This window comes from Muntiacus reevesi, chromosome 1 (assembly GCF_963930625.1).
Source record: "Muntiacus reevesi chromosome 1, mMunRee1.1, whole genome shotgun sequence".
Classification (NCBI taxonomy): domain Eukaryota; kingdom Metazoa; phylum Chordata; class Mammalia; order Artiodactyla; family Cervidae; genus Muntiacus; species Muntiacus reevesi.
The window spans coordinates 177,313,037-177,336,258 of NC_089249.1; the positions used below are offsets into that span (position 1 = coordinate 177,313,037).

The 23,222-nt window shown below is 43.6% G+C and overlaps 1 protein-coding gene and 1 pseudogene across 1 annotated transcript; both read left to right on the forward strand.

Moving 5' to 3' along the window:
• The first annotated feature begins 1,531 nt into the window (after positions 1-1,531).
• On the forward strand, positions 1,532-2,482 carry LOC136165061 (olfactory receptor 9S13-like). The gene has a single exon (XM_065930960.1). It carries the CDS (start codon positions 1,532-1,534, stop codon positions 2,480-2,482), a length of 951 nt encoding a protein of 316 aa, XP_065787032.1.
• A 15,003-nt stretch (positions 2,483-17,485) lies between these two features.
• LOC136165070 (olfactory receptor 9S13-like) lies at positions 17,486-18,436 on the forward strand (annotated as a pseudogene).
• Positions 18,437-23,222: the final 4,786 nt, after the last annotated feature.

Here is a 23,222-nt window from a genome sequence, read left to right on the forward strand (position 1 = left end):
GAGAGTACAAGGCTATTTGCACAGGGGTCGGTGGCCAAGGTGGGTAGTGGCCACCACACTTGGCACCAGCCTCAAACACATATTTGAGAGGATCTTGGGCATCCAAGGTCAAACTGTCCACCTCTGCTGTCATGTGAGAGTTGGGGTCAAATATTCCAGAAAGGAAAGCCTAAATATTGCAAATACGACAGTCTATTCTTTCATCCGCATCCTCTATTGAGAGAGTGAGTCCTGGCTCTCATAGACAATCTTCTAAGAGAACTTCAGTCTCAGAGGGAACGTGGGGCGTCATCACTCCTCCACAGGCACCGCTGACCTCCAGCCTCTGTCTGCACACCCCCACTCCTGGGGAACTCACCCTTTAAAAGTCAGACAGCTACAGATCTGACCTCTAGAAAACATGAAACTCTATAAAATCAGCTTTCACCCTCTCGCTAATCCTCCTCCCCACCCTGGGAGGCACTGTGGCTCTGTGCTAATGATCCATCCTTCCCACTCCTCCTCTTAGGTTGCATCATATCCTGTTAGTTCCTCTGGCCATCGCACAACTGGTCCCCACATTTCATGAGAGTATGTGGCAGACAAGCGAGGTCTGGGCTGTGACGGACAGGAAGCAGCACCCGGCAGGAGGACCCAGACATTGAGCTGATGTGATCATATTGGTGGCTCCCATTGCTCCAAGCAATCACCCCACGGGGTGTGCCAAGGTGCCAGGGGCATGGAAGTAAGGACAGGGGAAGGACATGGCACATCCTGAATGTGTCACAGTCCCTGTCTGGCAGGTTCTCAGCCCATGGAGCTGGGCCATCCCCTCTCCACGAATTATTCAACATCAGGGCAGAGCAGGAAAGAACCCTGAGATTCTCAGAGATGCAGAGAGGTCTGCTGATGGTTGCCATGATAGTTAAATCTCAGAGACAGTGAAGCTGAGATATCTCTCAGCATCTACAAGGGTGACAGACAAATCACCCACTTTAGCCTGGTGAGGACTGGTCCCTGCTCTGGTCCTGGCCTGGCCTAGAGATAGGACGATCACTGGGTTGAGTCAGGATGGCAAAAAGTGCTTAACAATTTCTGAAGTTAAAGTAGAGCTAAAATAAGGGGCAGAACGTGCAGTATTAGATACTCAAACAAAGCGTAGAAATGGCACGACTCAGAAGTGTCCCCATGGGGAGGGAAAGCATGTCCTTCATAAATGACCAGGAGATGCAAGCCATTCTCACACCATGGACACTCAGCTCTGTAGGAACCCTGGAACAATCCCGTGGCAACAGCTCAGAATCTCCCAGAGAGGGAGGGCTCTGTGCATGATTATCAAGGTGCAAGTCAGCAGAAATGTTTGCAATTTCAGGTCAGTGTGAGCACATCTGAAAGGAGGAGTGGGCAGTGGATAGTGTATTGGTTCATGGGCAGTGAGGCATGGAAGGGTCTGTGTGATCCATGGGAGGATCACTGGGTGACACTGAACTGTTCCATCTCATTGTCTCTCTCCTGCTCTTGACTCTCTGCCCCTGTCGCCCAGTTCAAGGAAATGTCAGCCCACAGAAATGGAAACCTCTCAGAGATGCCTCTGCAAGAGTTCGTGCTGGAGGGATTTGAGGGAGGTCCGCAGACCCAGGCCCTGCTCTTTGCTCTGTTCCTGGCCCTGTACATGGTGGACGTCCTGGGGAACCTCACCATGATCATGCTCATCACCCTGGATGCCCGTCTGCACTCCCCAATGTACTTCTTCCTCAAGAATCTCTCATTTGTGGACTTGTGTTACTCATCTGTCGTCTACCCCAAGGCCCTGGCCAACTTCCTGTCCTCCTCCAAGGTCATCACCTTAGGGGGATGTGCCACCCAGTTCTTCTTCTTCTCTATGGTGGGCACCACTGAGGCATTCCTCCTGGCCGTGATGGCCTATGACCGCTTCGTGGCCATCTGCAGCCCCCTGCGCTACCCCATCTCCATGCGCCCCTCGGTCTGCGCCTGCCTGGTGCTGGGCACCTACTGTGGGGGTTTCTTCAACTCCATCCTGCAGACGATCCTCACATTCAGCCTCCCGTTCTGCAGCTCCAACCACATCGACCACTTCTTCTGTGATGTGCTTCCCTTATTTAGGCTTGCCTGTGCTGACACTACCATCAACGAGCTGGTCATGTTTGGCCTTTGTGGCCTTATAATTGTGGGCACCATACTTGCGATCCTCATCTCCTACGGCTACATCACAGGGACCATCCTGAGGATGCGCTCAAGAGGAGGGAGACACAAGCTCTTCTCCACCTGTGGCTCCCACATGACAGCGGTGTCCATCTATTATGGGACAGTTTTTGTCATGTATGCCCAGCCAGGAGCTGTGGAGTCCATGGAACAGGGCAAGGTGGTCTCTGTCTTCTACACCCTCATCATCCCGATGCTCAACCCGCTCATCTACAGTCTGAGAAACAAGGAGGTGAAGGATGCCCTGCAGAGGCTGGGGCAGAGACACACAGCCACGTGAAGGAGTGTGGCCAGAAAGGACAACGTGTTTTGAGGTCAGGACAAGATGGCTTAATGGGAGGTACTAGGTTTGGTTGAAGGAATTTTTTCCTTATTCCCTCAATTCATTCTTTCATCCAACATTTCATTCAACAGTTCACATACCATCGTCCAAGCATTTCAAGTGTGAGATACAATGTGAATGAGACAGTTTCTTTCGCATCAGAAAATTAATATCATCAATGGGGCAAGACTCTATTCTTGACCTTTGTAGGTAGAGTGATGAACAGGGAATCTTTGAGGCATAGTATGTGTCCCAAGTTCAACTCTACCAGTGAAGGTACATAACTAGACAAAGTCTCTGGCCATTTCCTTCACTTCTTTCCTGAATCTAACACAAATGTGTGCTCAGAATGCTCCCCTGGACCACCTAGGAGGGGGGCTTTAGCACATGAGCCTTGCATCTTCCTTGGTGATAGCCTGAGATTACTACTGCCAGATGGGAGGAGTTAGGAAGACCATGTCCCCCTTAATTCTGCAGTGTGGTTGTTCTTCCACCTTCCCCTCCTGTTCACGATACTACCACACCAACAAGGCTGCAGGGAGCACCTGTGTCCTGCTTCAGAGGCTCTCAGTGCGCCCTGTCCTGGGTTTCCCCCCTCAGACAGCGGCTGGGAACCCCAGGGAGTCAACGTGGGTGTCTGATTCTCAAAGCTCAGCTGACCCTTTACCACACGGCCTGGTAGCTGACACTGTCCTGACTACTTATGACCCTGACAATTGGTGCTTTGTCAGCGCAGACATCTATTAGTACAGGTAACAGTCCTGGTGGCTGCAGAGGAAATTAGGGGTTGGTAAGAGATGGTGCTCTTTCTTGGCAGGGAGCATAACTTCCTATCCCTGTCCCATGCTCCCCAGGAGCCTGGTCCCTCAATCTTGACCTGCCCACTCAGAGATCCATCCTCGTGCTCTCTGGACCCAACACACAGCCTGGACTCAGAGCCCAGTGGTCTCCTCATGGTGTCTTCCTTCAGTAGCGTCATCCACTCCCATGGTCACTACATGGAACTTGACCAGTGAACTTGGGAGTGGTCTCTGATCATAGTTCTCCACCTCCTTGCTCAGGAGAACCGTGGGGAGGGATCAACACCCAAGCATCAAATTGCTGCTCACCATCACTTATTTCCAGCACACTCCAAGGTATCTGCTGGATTCTTGGCCCCATTTGTCTTCACTTTGAGCTCTCCAAAATTATTTCTGTCTCTGCAGTATATTACTGTATTCATCTGATATGATATATTTTTTGTTGAGGAGTTCCCCAAATTATCTCTCCATGATATCATGCTTCTCATCCTCTGATACTATAATATCACTCTATCTCCCACCCAATTTCCCCGTGTCCTCCTCCTCATCCTCCTTCCCCACTCCCTCCCCCTCCACTCTCCCTCCTCCCCCTCCTCTGCCCCTCCTCCCCCTCCAATGCCCTCTCCTCCTCCTCCTTCTCTCTCTCCCTCTCATTTATCCTGTATTATTCCATGGGGTTTCAAAAAGATATTCTTGTACCTATACCATCTTATTTGAAATGGAGAAAAGAACAATCTCTTTTTTCTTCAATAACTGTACAATTATCACTATTATATAAAATCTAATTGTATACACAGTAAGGAATCAATGATTTTTTGTAAAAAGAACATTAATTCTGACTTTGCAATAAATCAGGAAAGCTTATCGGATATTATATGAAATAAATTTTCTCCAGTAATCTAGAAAAAATAATTTTTTAAAACACTACAGATTATCGTTTCATCCATGTTTCCTACATTTCAGATTGTAGTGAAGATCTCTGTACAATGTAAGTGTTTTATTTGGTTTGTTAATTCTGTACATGCTTTGCAATCTTCTGCCACTTAATAGGTTCTCAGTCCATATCTGTTGGCTGATTATAACCTGAGTTCAGTGTTAATTAGTCACTGAACTCCAAAATGTAACTTAAATAATTCTAGCTACATTATCGAGTTAGTGAGGAATAAACATCTTGGATTTCAAGACCATAGTGTACTTTAAATTCTGTTTCTATGCTAACTTTTCTTAAGATTATAAGTTTCTAATTGTGTTTAAAAAACAACATTTTTGTTGTACTTGCTTTTAAGTGTACAGTTCAGCAGTGCTCAGCATATACACCTTCTGGTGTAACAAATCTCCAGAACTTTTTTCATCTTGCAAAATTGAACTGCATACCCCTCAGCAGCAACTCCTTATTTCCCCTGCCTCAACCACTGGCAGCCAACACTTTATTTTTGTCTCTATGAATGTGACTACTTTAGATACCTCACATAAGCATACAATATTTGTCTTTTTGTGTGTCTGGTTACCTCACTTAACAAAATGTCTTCAAGTTTCATCCATGTTGCAGTAAATATCAGTATTTTAATCTTTTAAAAAGCTAAATAATATTCCCTCATATATACACTACAACATTTTGTTTACCATTTTATTTGCCAATGAACACTTGTGTTCCTTCTACCTTCTGCCTATGATGAAGAATGCTGCTATGTATGTAGGTGTGCAAATATCTCTTATAGTTACTGCTATTAAATTGAGGCAGGATATACACTCAAATACGTGATTATTGGATCATATAGTAATTTTTTTTTAATTTTGGAGGAAACTGCAAAGAATTTTCCATAGTACTTTATACATTCCCACCAACAGTGCAAGAATGTTCCAATTTCTGCTAGTCAACATATATACTTACATACATACAACATGCAAACATACTTTTATTTCTTTTGTATATCCATGCTGATAGTTCCAAAGTATTATCATATTGTTGTTTATTTTCATTTCAATAATGATTAGTGCTGTTGAGCATATTTTCATGTTAGTTGTCAATGTGTATAACATGTTTAGAGAAATATGCATTCATATTTAGAGAAATATATTTTCATAGCTTAAAGATTTTTCATTGAGTTTCATTGAGTTTTTAATTGTTGTTGCCATCATTCCATTGCTCAGTTGAGTCTCACTCTTTGCAACCTCATGGACTGCAGCACTCCAGGCTTCCCTATCCTTCACCATCTCCCAGAGTTTATTCACACTCATGTCTATTGAGTCGACAAACGCCATCCAACCATCTCATCCTTGGTCGCCCGTCTCCTCCCGCCCTCAGTATTTTCCAGCATCAGGGTCTTTTCCAATCAGTCAGCTCTTCATATCAGGTAGCAGAAGTATTGGAGCTTAAGCCATAGCATCAGTCCTTTCAATGAATATTCAAGTTTGATTTCCTTTAGGATTGACTAGTTTGATCTCCTTGCAGTCCAAGGAACTCTCAAGAGTCTTCTCCAACACCACAGTTCGAAAACATCAATTCTTTGGCACTCAACCTTCTTTATGATCCAACTCTCACATCCATACATGACTAATGGAAAAATCATAGATTCAACGAGATGGACCTTTGTTGGCAAAGTTATATTTCTGCTTTTGAATATGTTGTCTTAGTTTGTCATAGCTTTGCTCTGAATTTCATGGCTGCAGTCACCATCCACTGTGATTTTGGAGTCCAACAAAATAAAGTCTATCACTGTTTCTATTGTTGCCCCAACTATGTGCCGTGAAGTGATGAGATCCGGATGCCAAGATCTTAGTTTTTTGAATGTTGACCTTTAAGCCAGTTTTTACAATCTCCTTTCACCTTCATCAAGAGGCTCCTTAGTTCACCTTCACTTTCTGCCATTAGGGTGGTGTCATCTGCATATCTGAGGTTGTTGATATTTCTCCCAGCAGTCTTGATTCCAGCTTATGAGTCATCCAGCATGGCATATCGCATGATGTACTCTTGAGAGAGTTAAGATTTAGGCAGGTTGATAGGGAGTCCAAGGCCCCTTTAAGGTGGAGGTGAACATTTTTGTTCACATTCTTCTGCATTAATCATGTAGGCTGCACAGGCAACAGTATATCTTGCTTATGCTTTTCATTAAGGCTTGTGCAACAATGTATCTTGCCCCAGAGAACTGGCTTTTCTTTAGATATGGAGCTAATGAATGTACAGCCGTAATATATCTTAATCATGGGTATGGTTTTCTTTGTCTGTATGTTAATGATTATAATTGTAACAAATCTTGCCTGGGAACCTGTTTTCTCATATCCATTGCTTACACAGCAACAATATATCTCACACAGAGACATTCTGCCCAGAACCCATTCTCCTTGACTAATCTCCGATCGATGTTATCTTGGGATGTACTCTGTGCGAGAAGGATTCTGGTAAAACTTTTACCACCTTGTACAGTCTTGAAGTATTCTTTTTATCTTCTTAGCAGCCAACTGAAAAGTATATACTGCCCTGCTAAAACCAGTGAGGGGGGCGTACTCTTTCTCCCCCCTTCTGATGTCTATGTCAAAAGCTTTCCTATTCTTTCACTTTAGTAAATTCTCTGCTGCACAAAGCTCTCAATGATTGAGACCCTGTCTTTGGTCCCAGAGTGAAATTTTCTTTGAATACCACGAACTTGACACCAGCCACCATTAGATACCACTCTGCATATCAGTTAAATAAGAAGGAAGACAATATACAGCTTTGACATACTCCTTTCCCAATTTTGAACCAGTTTGTTGTTCCATATCTGGTTTGAACTGCTGCTTCTTCACTGGCATACAGATTTCCCAGGAGCCAGGTGAAGTGGTCTGGTATTCCCCTCACTTTAAGAATTTTCCACAGTTTGTTGTGATCAACACAGTCAAAGGCTTTAGCATAGTCAATGAAGCAGAAGTAGACTTTTTTTGGGATTTCCCTTGTTTTTCTGGAATACATTCAAGGGAGTAGATATGGTAGGCTGAGTGCCTGTAGAACCATGGACAGAGGTTTGCAACATTGTACAGGAAGCGGTGACCAAAATTATCCTCAAGAAAAAGAATTGCAAGAAGGCAAAGTGATTGTCTGAGGAAGCCATACAAATAGCTGAGAAAAGAAGAAAAGCAAAAGGTAAAGAAGAAAGGGAAAGATATACCCGGCTGAATGCAGAGGTCCAGAGAATAGCAAGGAAAGATAAGAAAGCCTTCTTAATGAACAATGCAAAGAAACAGAGGGAAAAAATAGAATGGTAATCACTACAGGTCTCTTTAAGAAAATTGGAGATACCAAGGGAACATTTCAAGAAAACATAGGCACAATAAACAGCAAAAACAGTAAGGAACTAACAGAAATAAAGGAGATTAAGAAGAGGTGGCAAGAATAAACAGAAGAACTATACAAAAAGGATCTTAATGACCCAGATAACCACGATGGTGTGGTCACTCACCTAGAACCAGAAGTGTGAAGTCAACTGGGCCTTAGGAAGCATACTACAAACAAAACTAGTGGAAGTGACGAAATTCCAGCTGAGCTATTGCAAATCCTAAAAGATGACGCTGTCACAGTGCTTCTCTCACTATGCCAGCAAATTTGGAAAACTCATCAGTGGTCACAGAACTGGTAAAGGTCAGTTTTCATTCCATTTGCAAAGAAAAGGAATGTCAAACATCGTTCAAATTGCCACACAGTTGCATTCATTTCACATGTCAGCAAGATTACGCTCAAAATACTTCAAGATAGGCTTCAATAGTATGTGAGCCAAGAACTTCCAGATATACAGGCTGGATTTAGAAAAGGCAGAGGAACCAGAGATCAAACTGCCAACATATATTGGATCATAGAAAAAGCAAGGGAATTCCACATATGAGTGATACAATGCTCATTTCTCTGTCTGGCTTTCTTGGCATGGTGTGATCATCTCTAGGCCCATCCATGTTGCTGCAAATGGCATTATTTCATTTTTTTCCTGGCTGAGCAATACTCCATTGAACATATTTGCAAAACAGAAATATGCTTACAGATATCAAAACAAACTTATAATTACCAAACAGAAAATGTGCAAGGCAGAGAAATGATCAATCAGGAGTTTGGGATTAACATACACAGACTACTATGTATAAGAGAGATAACCAAGAAGGACCTACTAGATAGCACAGGAAAATCCACTTAATGGCCCATGATAGTAAATCAGAAAAGAATGTAAAAAAGAACAACATTTTGCAAATAGTTGAGCAAAGAAGAGAAGCAAAAGGAAAGGGAGAAAGGGAAAGATATACCTCACTTGAATGCAGAGTCTCAAGAATAGCAAGGAGAGATAAGAAGGCCTTCTTAAATGAACTATGCAAAGAAATCAAGGAAAACAATAGAATGGGAAAGACTAGAGATCTCTTCAAGAAACTGAGATATCAAGCAAACATTTCATGCAAGGATGGGCACAATAACAGACAAAAAGTGGTAAGGACCTAACAGAAGCAGAGGAGATTAAGAAGAAGTGACAAGAGTATGCAGAAGAAGTCTACAAAAAGATCTTAATGTCCCAGATAACCATGATGGTGTGGTCACTCACCTAAACCCGAACATCTTGGAGTGTGAAGTCAAGCGAGTCTTAGGAAGCATTTATACAAACAGTGCTAGTGGAGGTGATAGAATTCCAGCTGAGATATTTTAAATTCTGAAAGATGATGCAGTTAAAGTGCTGCAGTCAATATGCCAGCAAATCTGAAAAACTCAGCAGTGGCCACAGGACTGGAAAACTGAAAAGTTCTTGGGGATTCCAATCCCCAAGAAGCAATATCAAAGAATGTTTTAATGATCCTACAACTACTCATTTCACATGCTGGCAAGGTTATGTTCAAATTCCTTCAAACTAGGCTTCAGCAATACATGAACTGAGAACTTCCAGATATACAAGCTGGATTTTGAAAAGGCAGAAGAACCAGTGATCAAACTGGCAACATTTTTTGGATCTTGAAGAAAGCAAGGCAATTCCAGAAAACGTCTATTTCTGCTACATTGACTAAGTTAATGCCTTTGACTATGAGCTCAACAAACTGTGGGAAATTCTTAAAGAGATAGGACTACCACATTAACTTACCTGCCCTCTGAGAAACTTGCATGTGAATTAAGAAGGACCAGTTAGAACTGAACATGAGACAACTGACTGGTTCAAAGTTGGGGAAGGAGTACAAGGCTGTATATTGTCACACTATTTAACTTCTATGTGGAGTACATCAAGCAAAATGCAAGGCTGGTTGAAGAACAAGCTAGAATCAAGATTTCTGGGATCAACAACCTCAGATATGCAGATGATACCACCCTAATGGCAGAATGTGAAGAGGAAGTAGAGAACATCTTGATGAGGGTGAAAGAGGAGAGTGAAAAAACTGGCTTAAAGCTCAACATTCAAAAGCTAAGAATATGGCATCTGGTCCCATCACTTCATGGCAAACAGAAAAGGGAAAAGTGGAAGCAGCAACAGATTTTATTTTCTTGGGCTCCAAAATTACTGTGGACAGTGACTGCAGCCATGAAATTCAAAGACACTTGCTCCTTAGAAGGAAAACTATGACAAACCTAGACAGCATATTAAAAAACAGAGACATCACCTTGCCTATGATGGTCCATATAGTCCAAGGTATGGCTTTTCCAGTAGACATGTATGGATGAGAGAGTTGGATCATAAAGAAGGTTGAGTGCTGAAGAATCGATGCTTTCAAATTGTGGTGCTGGAGAAGACTCTTGAAAATCCCTTGAACTGCAAGAAAATGAAACCAGTCAATCCCAGAAGAAATCAACCCAGAATATTCATTGAAAGGACTGATGCTGAAGCTGAAGGTTCAATACTTTGGCCACCTGATGTGAAGAGCCAACTCACTGGAAAAGACCCTGATGCTGGGAAGATTGAAGACTAAAGGAGAAGGGGGCAGCAGGAGATGAGATGGTTAAATAGCATCACCAACTCAGTGGCCATGAATTTGAGCAAACTTCTTGAGATATAGGAGAACAGGGAAACCCAGCATGGTACAGTTCGTCGGGTAGAAAGAGTCAGATATGATGTAGTGACTGAACAACAAGAAAATAACTGATTTATTTGTTGTACTCTTGAAATTAGCAAACATTGTAAATCAACTATACTTGAATAAAATAAAAATTCCAAAACAAAAAAGCAAACCACCCAATTAAAAACTGGCCGAGTACCTAAATAAACCTTTATCAAAGGAGAAATACAATGGCTAACACACACTTGAAAAGACTCTCAGCATCACTCATCCTCAGGGAAATGCAAATCAACAGCAAACTGAGATATCACTTCACGCCTATTTGAATGATTATCATAAAAAAGTGAAGAATAGTGAGTATTGGTAAGAATGTGGAGACAAGGAACCATCAGGCACCGTTGTTGGAGTTGAAATTTGCTGTGGCCACTGTGGGAAACAGTACGGTGCTCTCCTCCACTTACCAAAACTGAAAATAGGACGTCTATGAGATCTAGCAATTCCACTTCTGCATATTTCCCTGAAGAAAACAAAGACACTCTTTTGAAATGATATATGCACACCAATTTTTTTCTACATCATTCTACACAATAGACAACATAAGGAAGCAATCTAAGTGTCCTTCAAAAGAAGAATGAATAAATATGTGACATATAATTGAATAGACACACACACACTGGAGTATTAATCAATGATAAAATTACAAAATCCTTTCCTGCTGTTTGTGACAAATGGATGGATTTAGACGGTTTTATCCTTTGTGAAAGAAATCATTTAGGGAAAAGGAATACGATATGACCTCACATAATTGTGTCTTTTCAAAGAAATCAAAAAAACATAATAAATTGGAATCAGACTGATACATACATAGAACACAGGGTGGTTGCCAGAAGGAAAGGCATTGAGGGGCTAAATAGATAAAGGGAGTATCCAGGCATAAAGTCTGTAGTAAATAAATAAATCCGGGATATAATTTACAGCATAAAGAATATGTATTCTTAGTCATCATATTATTAATATAAAACCTTACATGGGAACAGATGGTTATTAGATTTATTGAAATGATTATTTCATAATGTACGTGCTGTGTGCTTAGTCACTCAGTCACATCCAACTCTGCGACCCCATGGACTGTAGCCAGCCAGCCTCCTCTGTCCATGGGGATTCTCCAGGCAAGGATACTGGAGTGGGTAGCCATGCCCTCCTCCAGGGGATATTCCCAACCCAAGGATCGAACCCAGGTCTCCCGCATTGCAGGCAGATCCTTTACCATCTGAGCCACAAGGGAATATAACTGTCAAATCACTATGCAGTACACCAGAAACTAACCTAGTATTACAATAGACTATACTGCAATTAAAATATAATTCATATGGCCAGGCTCATCAGAGGTAATGTGTGTAAATAAAATACCTTAGGCAATGGCTGGTATATAAAAGATTATTGATGGATAAATGTTCATTGTGTCCTTATGGGTGATTATTTCAAAGAGAAATTAAATCCTTAACTTTTTTCTTTCAAACTTCACCCCAACCAATATGGTCAGTACTCATGATCCAGTTTTTTGTAGACTCTTTACTGAACTTATTACAATATTGTTTCTGTTTTATTTATTTTTGTTTGTTTGTTTGGCCATGAGACATGTGGAATCATAGTTCCTGGACCAGAGATCAAACTCATACTCCCCTGCATTGCAAGGTGAAATCTTAATCAGTGGCTCATGAGGGAAGACCCCGTGACCCAGTTTTAAATGACAACACAACAATAATAATACGTGGACAAGCGTTCCCCTTGTGAGTGTGATATCAGTAGGAACAACCTTGGCTTGAGTGACTCAGATCTGACAAATAGTGCCTCTCACAGGGGAGAGAGGTCAGGGGTCGGAGGTAAACTCTTGGTTCCATTTGGGGCCGAAGATCTCTTGGGCTCCTGCTCCATCACCCCAAATGCATGGTGACTTTGTCACTAAAGTTGATGCCACAGACCCCCACCACAGTATTCAACTTTCTGGTATGAATAAGAGAAATAGTATTTGTATTCTTATTATATATTTACAGAAAAAAATCATCACAGCATATCCACTCATGGAATCCCCTACCATTCGTGTTAAAAACCTAAATGCCACTGTCATTTTTGTTCACTGCCAAGTTTTGTCCCCCAAAGTTAACCATTATCAAAACTCTATAAGTCAATGCTATTCATTCTAAATAGAGCTTCACTGGTACAGTCATTTCAAGTATTTCCTAGATAAATGCATAAATAAAAACCAACTTTACATGATACAGTTTCTCACCAAGAAAAGTGAAAGGACAGAATGATTTACAGCAAGAACAATTCACACTCCTGTTCTCTTCGAAGCTATGAATGTAACAATCCAGATCAACAGAGGTTTGGTGAAGAAATTAGAACAGAAAAGAAGGATTGGCATGAATAACATCTCTCTGCTGATCTTTAGCCAATACTGTAATCACTATAATACCTCATAGACTCCTTTAGTCCCTTGGAGGCAGAACAGCTTAAAGGGAAGGCTTTTAGCTTTAGAGTTGATTACGGTAATTGGATGACACAAGTGAAGAAAGGTGGAAGGAAAGGAGCCTCCATTATATAAAATTAATGTAAAATTTAATGAGGTTGAGAAAAAAAAATGTGCCTTTCTGCTCAGGAACACACTTCAAGATACAGATTTTAGGGAGGACAAAAATGTCCATTGCATAATACACATTACTGAAAAAATCAAATAGAAAGGAAGTAATCTAAACATCTCTCTAAAGAAGATTCTACAAGTAAATTGTGACATGTGATCATGTTTAAAGCAATTGAAATAAGTGAACTAGAACATGGAAGAATTGGAAAAGGGGGTCGAGATCTGTGCAGAGTACGTTCTGACACAGAGCTGGAGAGGCGACATAGCCCTGAGATAGGAGAGTGAAGGTGTATTGCTACCTTGCCCGGTGAAAGCAGACTGCCTCACCGCTCTCCTGAGTCTGCGACCAGGGCTGCCAGAACTAACGCACGGTCGGTGACTTTCACAACAGGAGTTTACTCTCTTGCAGGTCTAGAGGATAGATGTCCAAAATCAAACTGTCTCCAGGGCCTGCTGCCCTTGGAAGCTTGAGACAGACATTCTTCCGTGACTTTTCCTGGCTTCTGGAGCCTCTGGCACCCTTGGCACTCCTTCCCCTGCCCCTGTTGATGCATCACTCCAACCTCTGCCCAGCTTTCTCTTGTCCTTCTTCCTTGTGTCTTGTTCCTCTGTTCCATCTCCTCTTCTCAGAAGAACACCTGTCAGTGGATTTAGGGCCCACCTGATCAACCCATCGTGACCTCATCCTAACTGATTCATTTGGAAAGGTCTTATTTCCAAGTAAGGACACAGTTGGCATTTTTCAGTAGACAATTACTGGGGGTGAGGGGGACACCATGGGGTCTACTAGAATTCTGTACTGTGTGCTCAAGGTAATTTGCTCTGCAGTTGCTGAATGTATTGTCCTGTCTGTCAAGTACAATCAATTTGGTTGATATGTAGAATCAACTGTTACATGACTACAGTTTTTCTCTTGCATTATTACTGAGAGAGACATGGTAAAATATTACCTATAATTTGGATATGTGTGTGTGCTAATCACTCAGTTATGTCTGACTCTTTGCAGACCCATGGGATGTGCAAACCAGGCTCCTTTGCCATGGAATACTGGAGTGGGCAAGAACACTGGAGTGGGTTGCCATTCTATTTCTTTTTAATTCTGTCAGTTTTTACTTCATATAGTTAAGTCTTTATTAGTTGTACACAAATTTATATTTTCCTATCATCCAGGTGGATAAAACATTTTCATTATGACATGTCCCTTTACAAATAAGCTTTTCCGCAGAAATCTAGTTTGTCTAACAATTATTCAGGCACATGAGCCTTGTTTATCTTAGAATGTATATGATACAATTTTCTCCAGCATTTCCATTTCAAATTTTCTATATTAAATTAAACATTAAACATATATCATCTTTATACTTTGGTTTTGGCTTTCCAACTGGGATTATAATATTTTGTTTTAATGGATTTATTGTATTTAAGCTATATTCAGTGAGAGTGGGGCTGCCTTGAAGAGAATCCAAATAGCCAAAACCAGGACAATTTTTGCATGAAAAAGGGTCATAATGGTAATAGGTGTCATAGAAAGGGCTGTGCTGTTGCCCTGGGCACAGACTCCCCACCTGTCACTTTTCCTCGAAGCAACAGATGAGGATGGAGCAGAGGAGAGAGGAGAGGGATGTGGACCAGGAGGTCCCACCTGCCACCCAGGGAGATCTTTCCGAGGACAGTCATAGAATCCGTATAAGTCATCTGCATTTCTCTACTGTGTGCCCCACCCACATGCACGGATCCCTAATGGACTTCCGGCTGTGTGCCTCGCCTGTACTGGACTGAGACACATCAAAGGACGATTGGTTACAGGACTGCAGCTCCTGGGACCCAGGGGGTTATGGGTCCCAGGGCACTCAGAAGCCCAGGTCTCACCTAATTGGCCATTCGGGGCCTCAAGTCCCAGACCTGCAAACAGAGAGCATCTTCCCAGCAGAGTGACCCTCGGGTGCAGGAACCTACATGTTGCCCACATGACAGATAATGTGGAGAGTCAGGTGACTGAGTCCATCCCCTGCTGTGCTTCCATCAAGACCCAGGAGTTCCTGGAGCCAGAGCCTGCTGCCCTCTGCTGTCCCCTCCTCACTCACTTCCCTGCACAGGAGGCCAGAGGTGGACGAGGGACGGGGAGCTCAGTGCCACGTCATTATCACCAGCACAGACCTGGGTCAGGAGTCCTGTCCTCCCCGGGAGCACAGGGTCCTGGATGAGCCATGGCCCTTCTGACATCACAGGAGCACTGTGGTCATCACTCAGCAGGGCGTGGTCAGCATCACTGACAGGTGAGTCCTGGGAGCCTGGATCCTGGACAACAGGTCCCCTCCTCCCCAACTGCTCTGGGCGGGTCAGTTAGGGCAGCGGGTCTGAACTTTATCAGAGTAGAAATAATCAGGGGTCCTCGTACAAAGGTGGATTTTAAGTCAATGGCCTGAGATCCTGAACCTGACAAGCATCAGGCAATGCTGGAGCTGCAGGAGCTCAGATCATGCTTGAGTGATGAGAGTTTGCAAGTAAAGGATTCAGGACACAGTCACCACAAATATTCAATAGATCCTCAAAAGGAGCGCTGGGTTTCTCTGCTTCGCCCTGGAAGGTGATTGTCAGACTCAACTCAGAGGCAGGTTTACTGAAGCTGCTGCAGTAGCCCCACTTGGTCATTTCAATAAGCCAGAAGAATGTGTTTATTCAGTTTTTCAAAACCAGTTTTGGAGCTTAGTTTCCCAGGTGAAAAAGCCAAGTACTCTTGATGTGGTCCCCAGGCACGCTAGGGGTCACCGTTGTGATGACTCGAGGCCCCTGAGGTGAATGAATTGTCTCAGGAAACAGCCAAATAAGTAAAGCTGGGAACCCCCAGGGATATAACATCAAGGTCACCAAACCCGGGGATAGTGGGTGAAGGTGGTCACTCTGGTCACTTTGAGATTACTATGAGGTGAGGACCTGGGTGGACAGACTGTGTGTGTGTGTGTGTGTGTGTGTGTGTGCAGGACAGGGCTCGGTGCATAGGGCTTGGTGGCCAACACATGTAGGGCAGCACTTGTCCACCATCAGTGTCCATATCCAACTTCAAATTTGAGTGGACCCTGCCTGCGCATCTAAGATAGACTGCCCCCCTCTGCTGTCATGAGAGGATTAGACTTAAGTCTCCCAGGAGAGGACAGCCGGACCACTAACGCTTGCACCTGCACACTTTTTGTTGCAAAGCATGGACTCTCATAGACCATCTTCCAAGAGAACTTCAAGCTGAGGGAACATGGGGGTCATCACTCTCCCACAGGCACCACTGACCACCAGCCTCCGATTGCACACCCCCAGTGCGCAGGAGCTCGCTCCCCACTCCTCCCTCCCAACCATTCCTCTAGCCATCACACAGCGGGTCCCCATGTCCCATGGGAGTGTGGTGGTCAGCCCTGCTCAGGGCAGACAAGGGAGGTCTGTCTGGGCTGTGACAGGGACAGGAAGCAGCACCCAACAGGAGGATCCAGACACTGAGAAGATGTGACCATGTTGGAGGCTCCCATTGCTTCAAGCAATGACTATATGAGATGTCCAGAGGAGCCAGGGGCATAGAAGTAAGGACAGGAGGAGGACATCACCACATCCCAAATGTGCCACAGCCCCTGTTCTGCTGCTTCTAAGGCCATAAAGCTTGGCTGTCCCCTCCCCATTAATTGTCCATTATCTGTACATTGCAAGAAAAAAAAACCTTTACATCCTCAAGGATGCAAACAGCTCTGTTGATGTTTGCCATCATGGTTCTATCCTAGAGACAAAGATGCCAAGAGAGATCTCAGGGTATGCAGGAAAGATAGACATAGCACCAAGTGGTCTGGTGTTCCCTCCTCATATTTTTCAACATCAGGACATTGGTTTGAGGCCTCCTGAGATCCTCAAGGATGCACAGTGCTCAGCAGACAGAATGAAGCTGTGGTCCAGGTTCACACATTGATGTTACACGGGGCTCAGGGTCTGCAGGACAGACTGATAGAAAATTTCCTGGTTGATGCTAGTTCTTGCTCTGGCCTGGAGATACAATCATCAACAACACACCACCAGGCTGGTGTGAGGTGTTCAATAAATATTTATAAAATTTGTGAATGAATTAATAAGACAGGAAAGTGCAGGATTAGATACTTGAGTGAGGAGTGGAAATTACATGGCTCAGGAACATCCCTATGGGGATGGAAAGCATTTACTAAGAAGAGACAGAGGAGATTGCAACACTCCTCACACTTTAGGTTTTCAGTCTGCAAAGCTCCTGGCAGCCACTACACACCCCATAACAGCCGCTCAGAGTCACCCAGAGAGAAAGTGAACTTGCATATCTGTGCATTAATGAATCAAAGGAAATGTTCCCTTTTCAGGTCAGTCTGTGCTCATCTGGGAGCAGAACTGGGCAGCAGGTGGTCTCTTGGTCAGTGGGCAGTGAGATGGTGCAAAGTCCTTGATCTCCAAGGGAGGACGATCATGTGACATTGATCTGCTCACTCTCCCTCTCTCCCACCTGCTCTCTGCTCTCTGCCCCATGTCATGGTCAGGGTCATGTCACCCCACAGAAATGGAAACCTCTCAGTGATGCTTCTGCAGGAGTTTGTGCTGGAGGGATTTGAGGGAGGTCCGCAGACCCAGGCCCTGCTCTTTGCTCTGTTCCTGGCCCTGTACTTGGTGGACGTCCTGGGGAACCTCACCATGATCGTGGTCATCACCCTGGATGCCCGTCTGCACTCCCCAATGTACTTCTTCCTCAAGAACCTCTCCTTCTTAGACTTGTGCTACTCATCTGTCATCTACCCTAAGGCCCTTGCTGACCTCCTTTCCTCCTCCAAGGTCATCACCTTAGGGGAATGTGCCACCCAGTTCTTCTTCTTCTCCCTGCTCATCACCACTGAGGGATTCCTCCTGGCCGTGATGGCCTATGACCGCTTCGTGGCCATCTGCAGCCCCCTGCGCTACCCCATCTCCATGCGCCCCTCAGTCTGCGCCCGCCTGGTGCTGGGCTCCTACTGCGGGGGCGGCCTCAACTCCGTCCTGCAGACCAGCTTCACATTCAGCCTCCCATTCTGCAGCTCCAACCACATCAACCACTTCCTCTGTGATGTCCCTCCATTGCTCAAGCTTGCCTGTGCTGACACTACCATCAACGAGCTGGTCATGTTTGGCATCTGTGGCCTCATCATCGTGGGCACCACACTCGTGGTCCTCATCTCCTATGGCTACATCACAGTGACCATCCTGAGGATACGCTCAGGAGGAGGGAGACACAAGCTCTTCTCCACCTGTGGCTCCCACATGACAGTCGTGTCCCTCTTTTATGGGACCCTTTTTGTCATGTATGCCCAGCCGGGAGCTGTGCAGTCCATGGAGTAGGGCAAGGTGGTCTCTGTCTTCTACACGCTGGTCATCCCGATGCTCAACCCCCTCATCTACAGTCTGAGAAACAAGGATGTGAAGGATGCCCTGCGGAGACTGGGGCAGAAACACAGAGCCATGTGATTGGAGGTGACCGGAGAGACTGGTTGTTCCGAGACAGGACAAGAGGGCCCTGGGAGAAGTACAGGCTTTGGTTTGAGGAATTCATTCCTCATTCATCTGATTCATTTTTTTCATCCAAACTTTCATTCAACCCTTCATAGGAGCACATCATGGAGCATGCATTGCAAGTATGAGATGCAATAATGAACAAAGCTCTTTTGCCAGCAGAAAAGTAACAGTGCAAAGATGGAACAAGGCCATAATCTGGATCTCTGGGTAACACAGTGGGCATCATCATGAACAGAGAATCTTGAACAGTCTGTATGTCCCAAGTTCAACATCCTCCAGTGAAAATACATAGACTAGATAGATTTTGAGGCCTCTTCCTTCAAGTTATTGCTGAACCTAATGTAAGTAAGTGTTCAGCTACCTCCCCTGGGCCACCTAGCAGGGGGGCCTTAGGACACTCAGCCTTGGTGACAACCTGGGCATCCCCACAGTCGATTAGGGGAGCTAGGAAGACCACGCTTCCCCTCAATCCTGCAGCGGGGCTGTTCCTCCCTCTCCTCCTGTTCACTGATGCCACCACCCAGCAAGGCAGCAGGGAGCACCTGCTCCTGCTTCAGAGGCTCCCAGTGCTCCCTGTCCTGGGTTCTCCCCTTAGACAGCAACTGGGAGCCCCAGGGAGTCAGCGTGGATGCCTGACACCCAAAGTTCACCATCCAACCTGACAGGTGACAGTGTCCTGACTACTTGTAACCCTAAGAAATGGAGCCTTGTCAGCACAGACTTCTCTGAATAAGGATGGAGGGCCTGGTGGCTGAAGCAGACAGCAGGGGTGGGGAGGGAGGGTGCACTTTCTTGGTGGTGAGCACATCTCCCTGCTCTCTGGCCCAGGCTCCCTGTGAGCTTGGACCCTCAGGCTTAACCTGCCCATTCAGAGCTCCATCCTCAGGACCCAACACACGGCCTGGATTCGGAGCCCAGTGTCCTCCTTAACTGGTCTCTCTTTGGTAGAGTCATCCCATGGCCACTCCCAGGAAGCTGTACTCTGGAAGAAGGGTGGTCTGTACCCTGTAGGGGCAGGGGGACGTGCCCTGGGTCTCTGATCACAGCTCCCAACCTTCTTGCTTCTTTGCTCAGGAGACATGAGGAGGGGCTAAGAGCCCAGTGAGCAGATTACTGCTCGCAATACTCAACTGAAACACACTCCAAGGTCTTTGCTCATTTGTTCCTGTTCCTTCTCATTTCTAGACTTTCTGTAAAATTATTTCTATCTTGCCAGTTTACCGCATTCACTTGATGTAATGCGTGCTTCTTTGAGGAGTTCTCCAGTTTTCAGCTATTAGGGCCACTCCTTTTCTTCTCAAGCTATAAGAATGTTGTTTCCCATGCTCCCTTCTTCCTCTTTTTCTCTACTCTGTTTCCTCCTGACCTCTTCCTCCTTTCTCTGCTTTCCTTTCTTTCTTTCATTCCTTTCCCCTCCCCTCCGCAACCACCTCTCCTTCCCTCCACTTACCCTCCTTCTTTTCTCCCACTTTCCCCACTCCTGGCTTGCTCTTCCTCTATCCCTTGTTGTATTTTCTCAGTTTATTTTTAGTCATTAATCCACCTGCAATGAAGGAGACCTGGGTTCAATCTCTGGGTTGGAACGATTCCCTGGAGAAGGGAAAGATTACCCATTCCAGTATTCTGGCCTGGAGAATTCCATGGACTGTATAGTCCATGAAGTCACAAAGAGTCGGACACAACTGAACGACTTTCACTTTCACTTGTCTTTTCACAAGACAAAACTTGGGTTGTCTACTATTTCTATTTACATTTCTAAAGGAAATGGAAAAGCACAATCTTTGTTTTCCTATACAAGTGGAGATTTATCATCATTATTTTATACCTAATGGTACAAAAGAAATCACTAGTTCTTAGTAGAAAAGCATTAATTATGACTTTGGAATAAGTTGTGAAAGCTGATCCAATATTGCATGGAATAGAAAATCTCCAAAATCTGGAAGAAAATTATTTTAAGACCCTACAGATTATCTTTATGTCTGTGTTAACCTATATATCAGACTATAGTGAAGATAGCTGCATAATGCTAAAAGTGGTTTATTCAACCCATTCTATACTTTGCAGGTTGCTGCAACATAATTCATTCCCATTTCATATCTACTGGCTGATTACAACTTGAGGTTGCTGTGAACTCATCATTGAACTCCAAAATATAACTGGCATAACTCTGGTTATATTTATGCAATAGGTGTAGAATAAACACTTTACATTCAAGATCATATTACATGTTTAATTCTGATTCTGCATTAACTTTTAACAAAGCTTAACAACTTTTATCGTGTTTGTGTCTAAAAGTAATCTTTTTGTTGTAGCTAATTTGAAGTGCACAGTTTAGCCAGTCTATCAGCCAGTCAATTCAGTCACTCAGTCCCGTCCAACTTTTCATGACACCATGGACTGTAGCACACCAGACTTCCCTATCCATCATCAACTCCTGGAGACTGCTCAAACTTATGTCCATCAAGTTGGTGATGCCACCCAGCCATCTCATCCTCTGCTGTCCCCTTCTCCTCCTGCCTTCAATCTTTCCCAGCATCAGGGTCTTTTCCAAGGAGTCAGTTCTTCACATCAGGTGGTCAAAATGCTGGAGCTTCAATTGCAGCATCTGTCCTTCCAATGAATATTGAGAATTGATTTCTTTTAGGATTGGCTGGTTTGATCTCCTTGCAGTCCAAGGGACTCTTAAGAGTATTCTCCAACACCACAGTTCAAAAGCATCTATTCTTAGGTGCTCAGCTTTCTTTATGGTCCAAATATGATATCCATACATGACCACTGGAAAAACCATAGCTTTGACTAGATGGACCTTTGTTGGCAAAGCAATGTCTCAGTAAATATGCTGTCTAAGTTTGTCATAGCTTTCCTTTCAAGGAGCAAGCCTCTTTCAATTTCATGGCTGCAGTCACCATCTGCAGTGATTTTGGAGCCCAAGAAAATAAAGTCTCTCACTGTTTCCAATGTTTCTCCATCTATTTGCCATGAAGTGATGGGACCAGATGCCATAATCTTCATTTTCTGAATGCTGAGCTTTAAGTCAACTTTTTCAGCCTTCTCTTTCACCTTCATCAAGAGGCTCTTTAGTTCCTCTTCACTTTCTGCCATAAAAGTGTCATTATTTGCATATCTGAGGTTATTGATATTTCTCCTGGTAATCTCAACTCCAGCTTGTGCTTCATCCAGCCCTGCATTTCACATGATGTACTCTGCATATAAGTTAAATAAGCAGGGTGCCAATATAGAGTCTGGATGTACTCCTTTCCCTATTTGGAACCAGTCTGTTGTTCCATGTCCAGTTCTAACTGTGGCTTCTTTTCTGCACACAGGTTTCTCATGAGGCAGGTAAGGTGTTCTGGTATTCCCATCTTTAGAAGAATTGTCCACAGTTTGTTGTGATACACACAAAGACTTTAGCGTAGTCAATGAAGCAGAAGTAGATTTTTCCTGGAATTCTCTTGCTTTTTCTATGATCCAGTGGATCATAGAATTGGAAATTTGATCTCTGGTTCCTCTGCCTTTTCTAGATCCAGCTTGAATATCTGGAAGTTCTTGGTTCATGTACAGTTGAAGCTTATCTTGGAGAATTTTGGTAGCTCAGACAATAAAGAACCTGCCTGCAATGCAGGTGACACTGGTTTGATCTCTGAGTCAGAAAAATCCCCTGGAGAAGGCAATGGCTATTCAGTCCAGTAGTCTTGCCTGGAGAATCCCAAGGATAGAGGAGTCTGGTGGGCTATAGTCCATGGGGTCAAGTAGAGTCAGACACGACAGAGTGACTAACACTTTTCTCTACCTTTTCTAAATCCAACTTGAACAACTGAAAGATCTTGGTTCATGTACTGTTAAAGCCTAGCTTGGAGAATTTTGAGCATTATTTTGCTAGCTTATGAAATGAATGCAATTGTGCAGTAGTTTGAACATTCTTTGGCATTCCCTTACTTTGGGATTGGAATGAAAACCTTGTTGTGTAACAGATCTCCAGAACTTTCTCATATTGCAAAACTGAACTTGCATACCCCTTCAGCAAAGACTCTCTATTTCCTCCTTACCTCCAGTACTAGAAGTCAGCATTTTACTTTCTGTTTTTTATGAATGTGACTACTTTAGATACCTCATGTAAGTAAAACATAGAATATTTGCCTTTTTGTGTCTAGTTATGAGACTTAGCATAATGTCTTCAAAGATCATACATGTTGCAGTAAATGAATGGATTTACATCTTTTTAAAAGCTGAATAATATTCCATCATATGTTTATGCCACATTTTGGTTATTTATTTATCCACCAATGAACACCTTGGTTGTGTCCACCTTTTGACTATTGTGAAAAATGCTGCTATGTACATGGATGCACAAATATCTCTGATAGTCACCTTTTCTTATTTGGGGGAAATATATACACAACCATGTGACTACTGAATCATAAAGTAAATATGTTTTAAGTTGGAGGGAACCTCCAAAGAACTTTACATAGTGGCTATACCATTTTACATTCCCATCAATAGTGCAAAATGTTGCAATTTCTGGACTTCCTAGCCAACCTAAGTTCTCTATTTCTTTCTTTCTGAATACCCATTCTAATACTTGTGAAATATTATCTTGTTCATTTCACTAATGATTATTGGTGTTAAGCATCTTTTCATACTTTGTTGGAAATATATAGTTCATATAGCTCATCTTTGCAAATTTTCTACTAGGTTATTGGTCTTTTTAATTGTAGAAAAACATTTTATATTCTGATAT

Excerpts from the sequence above, each read along its gene's own strand:
- LOC136165061 (XM_065930960.1), top strand. The coding sequence starts at position 1,532 with ATGTCAGCCCACAGAAATGGAAACCTCTCAGAGATGCCTCTGCAAGAG.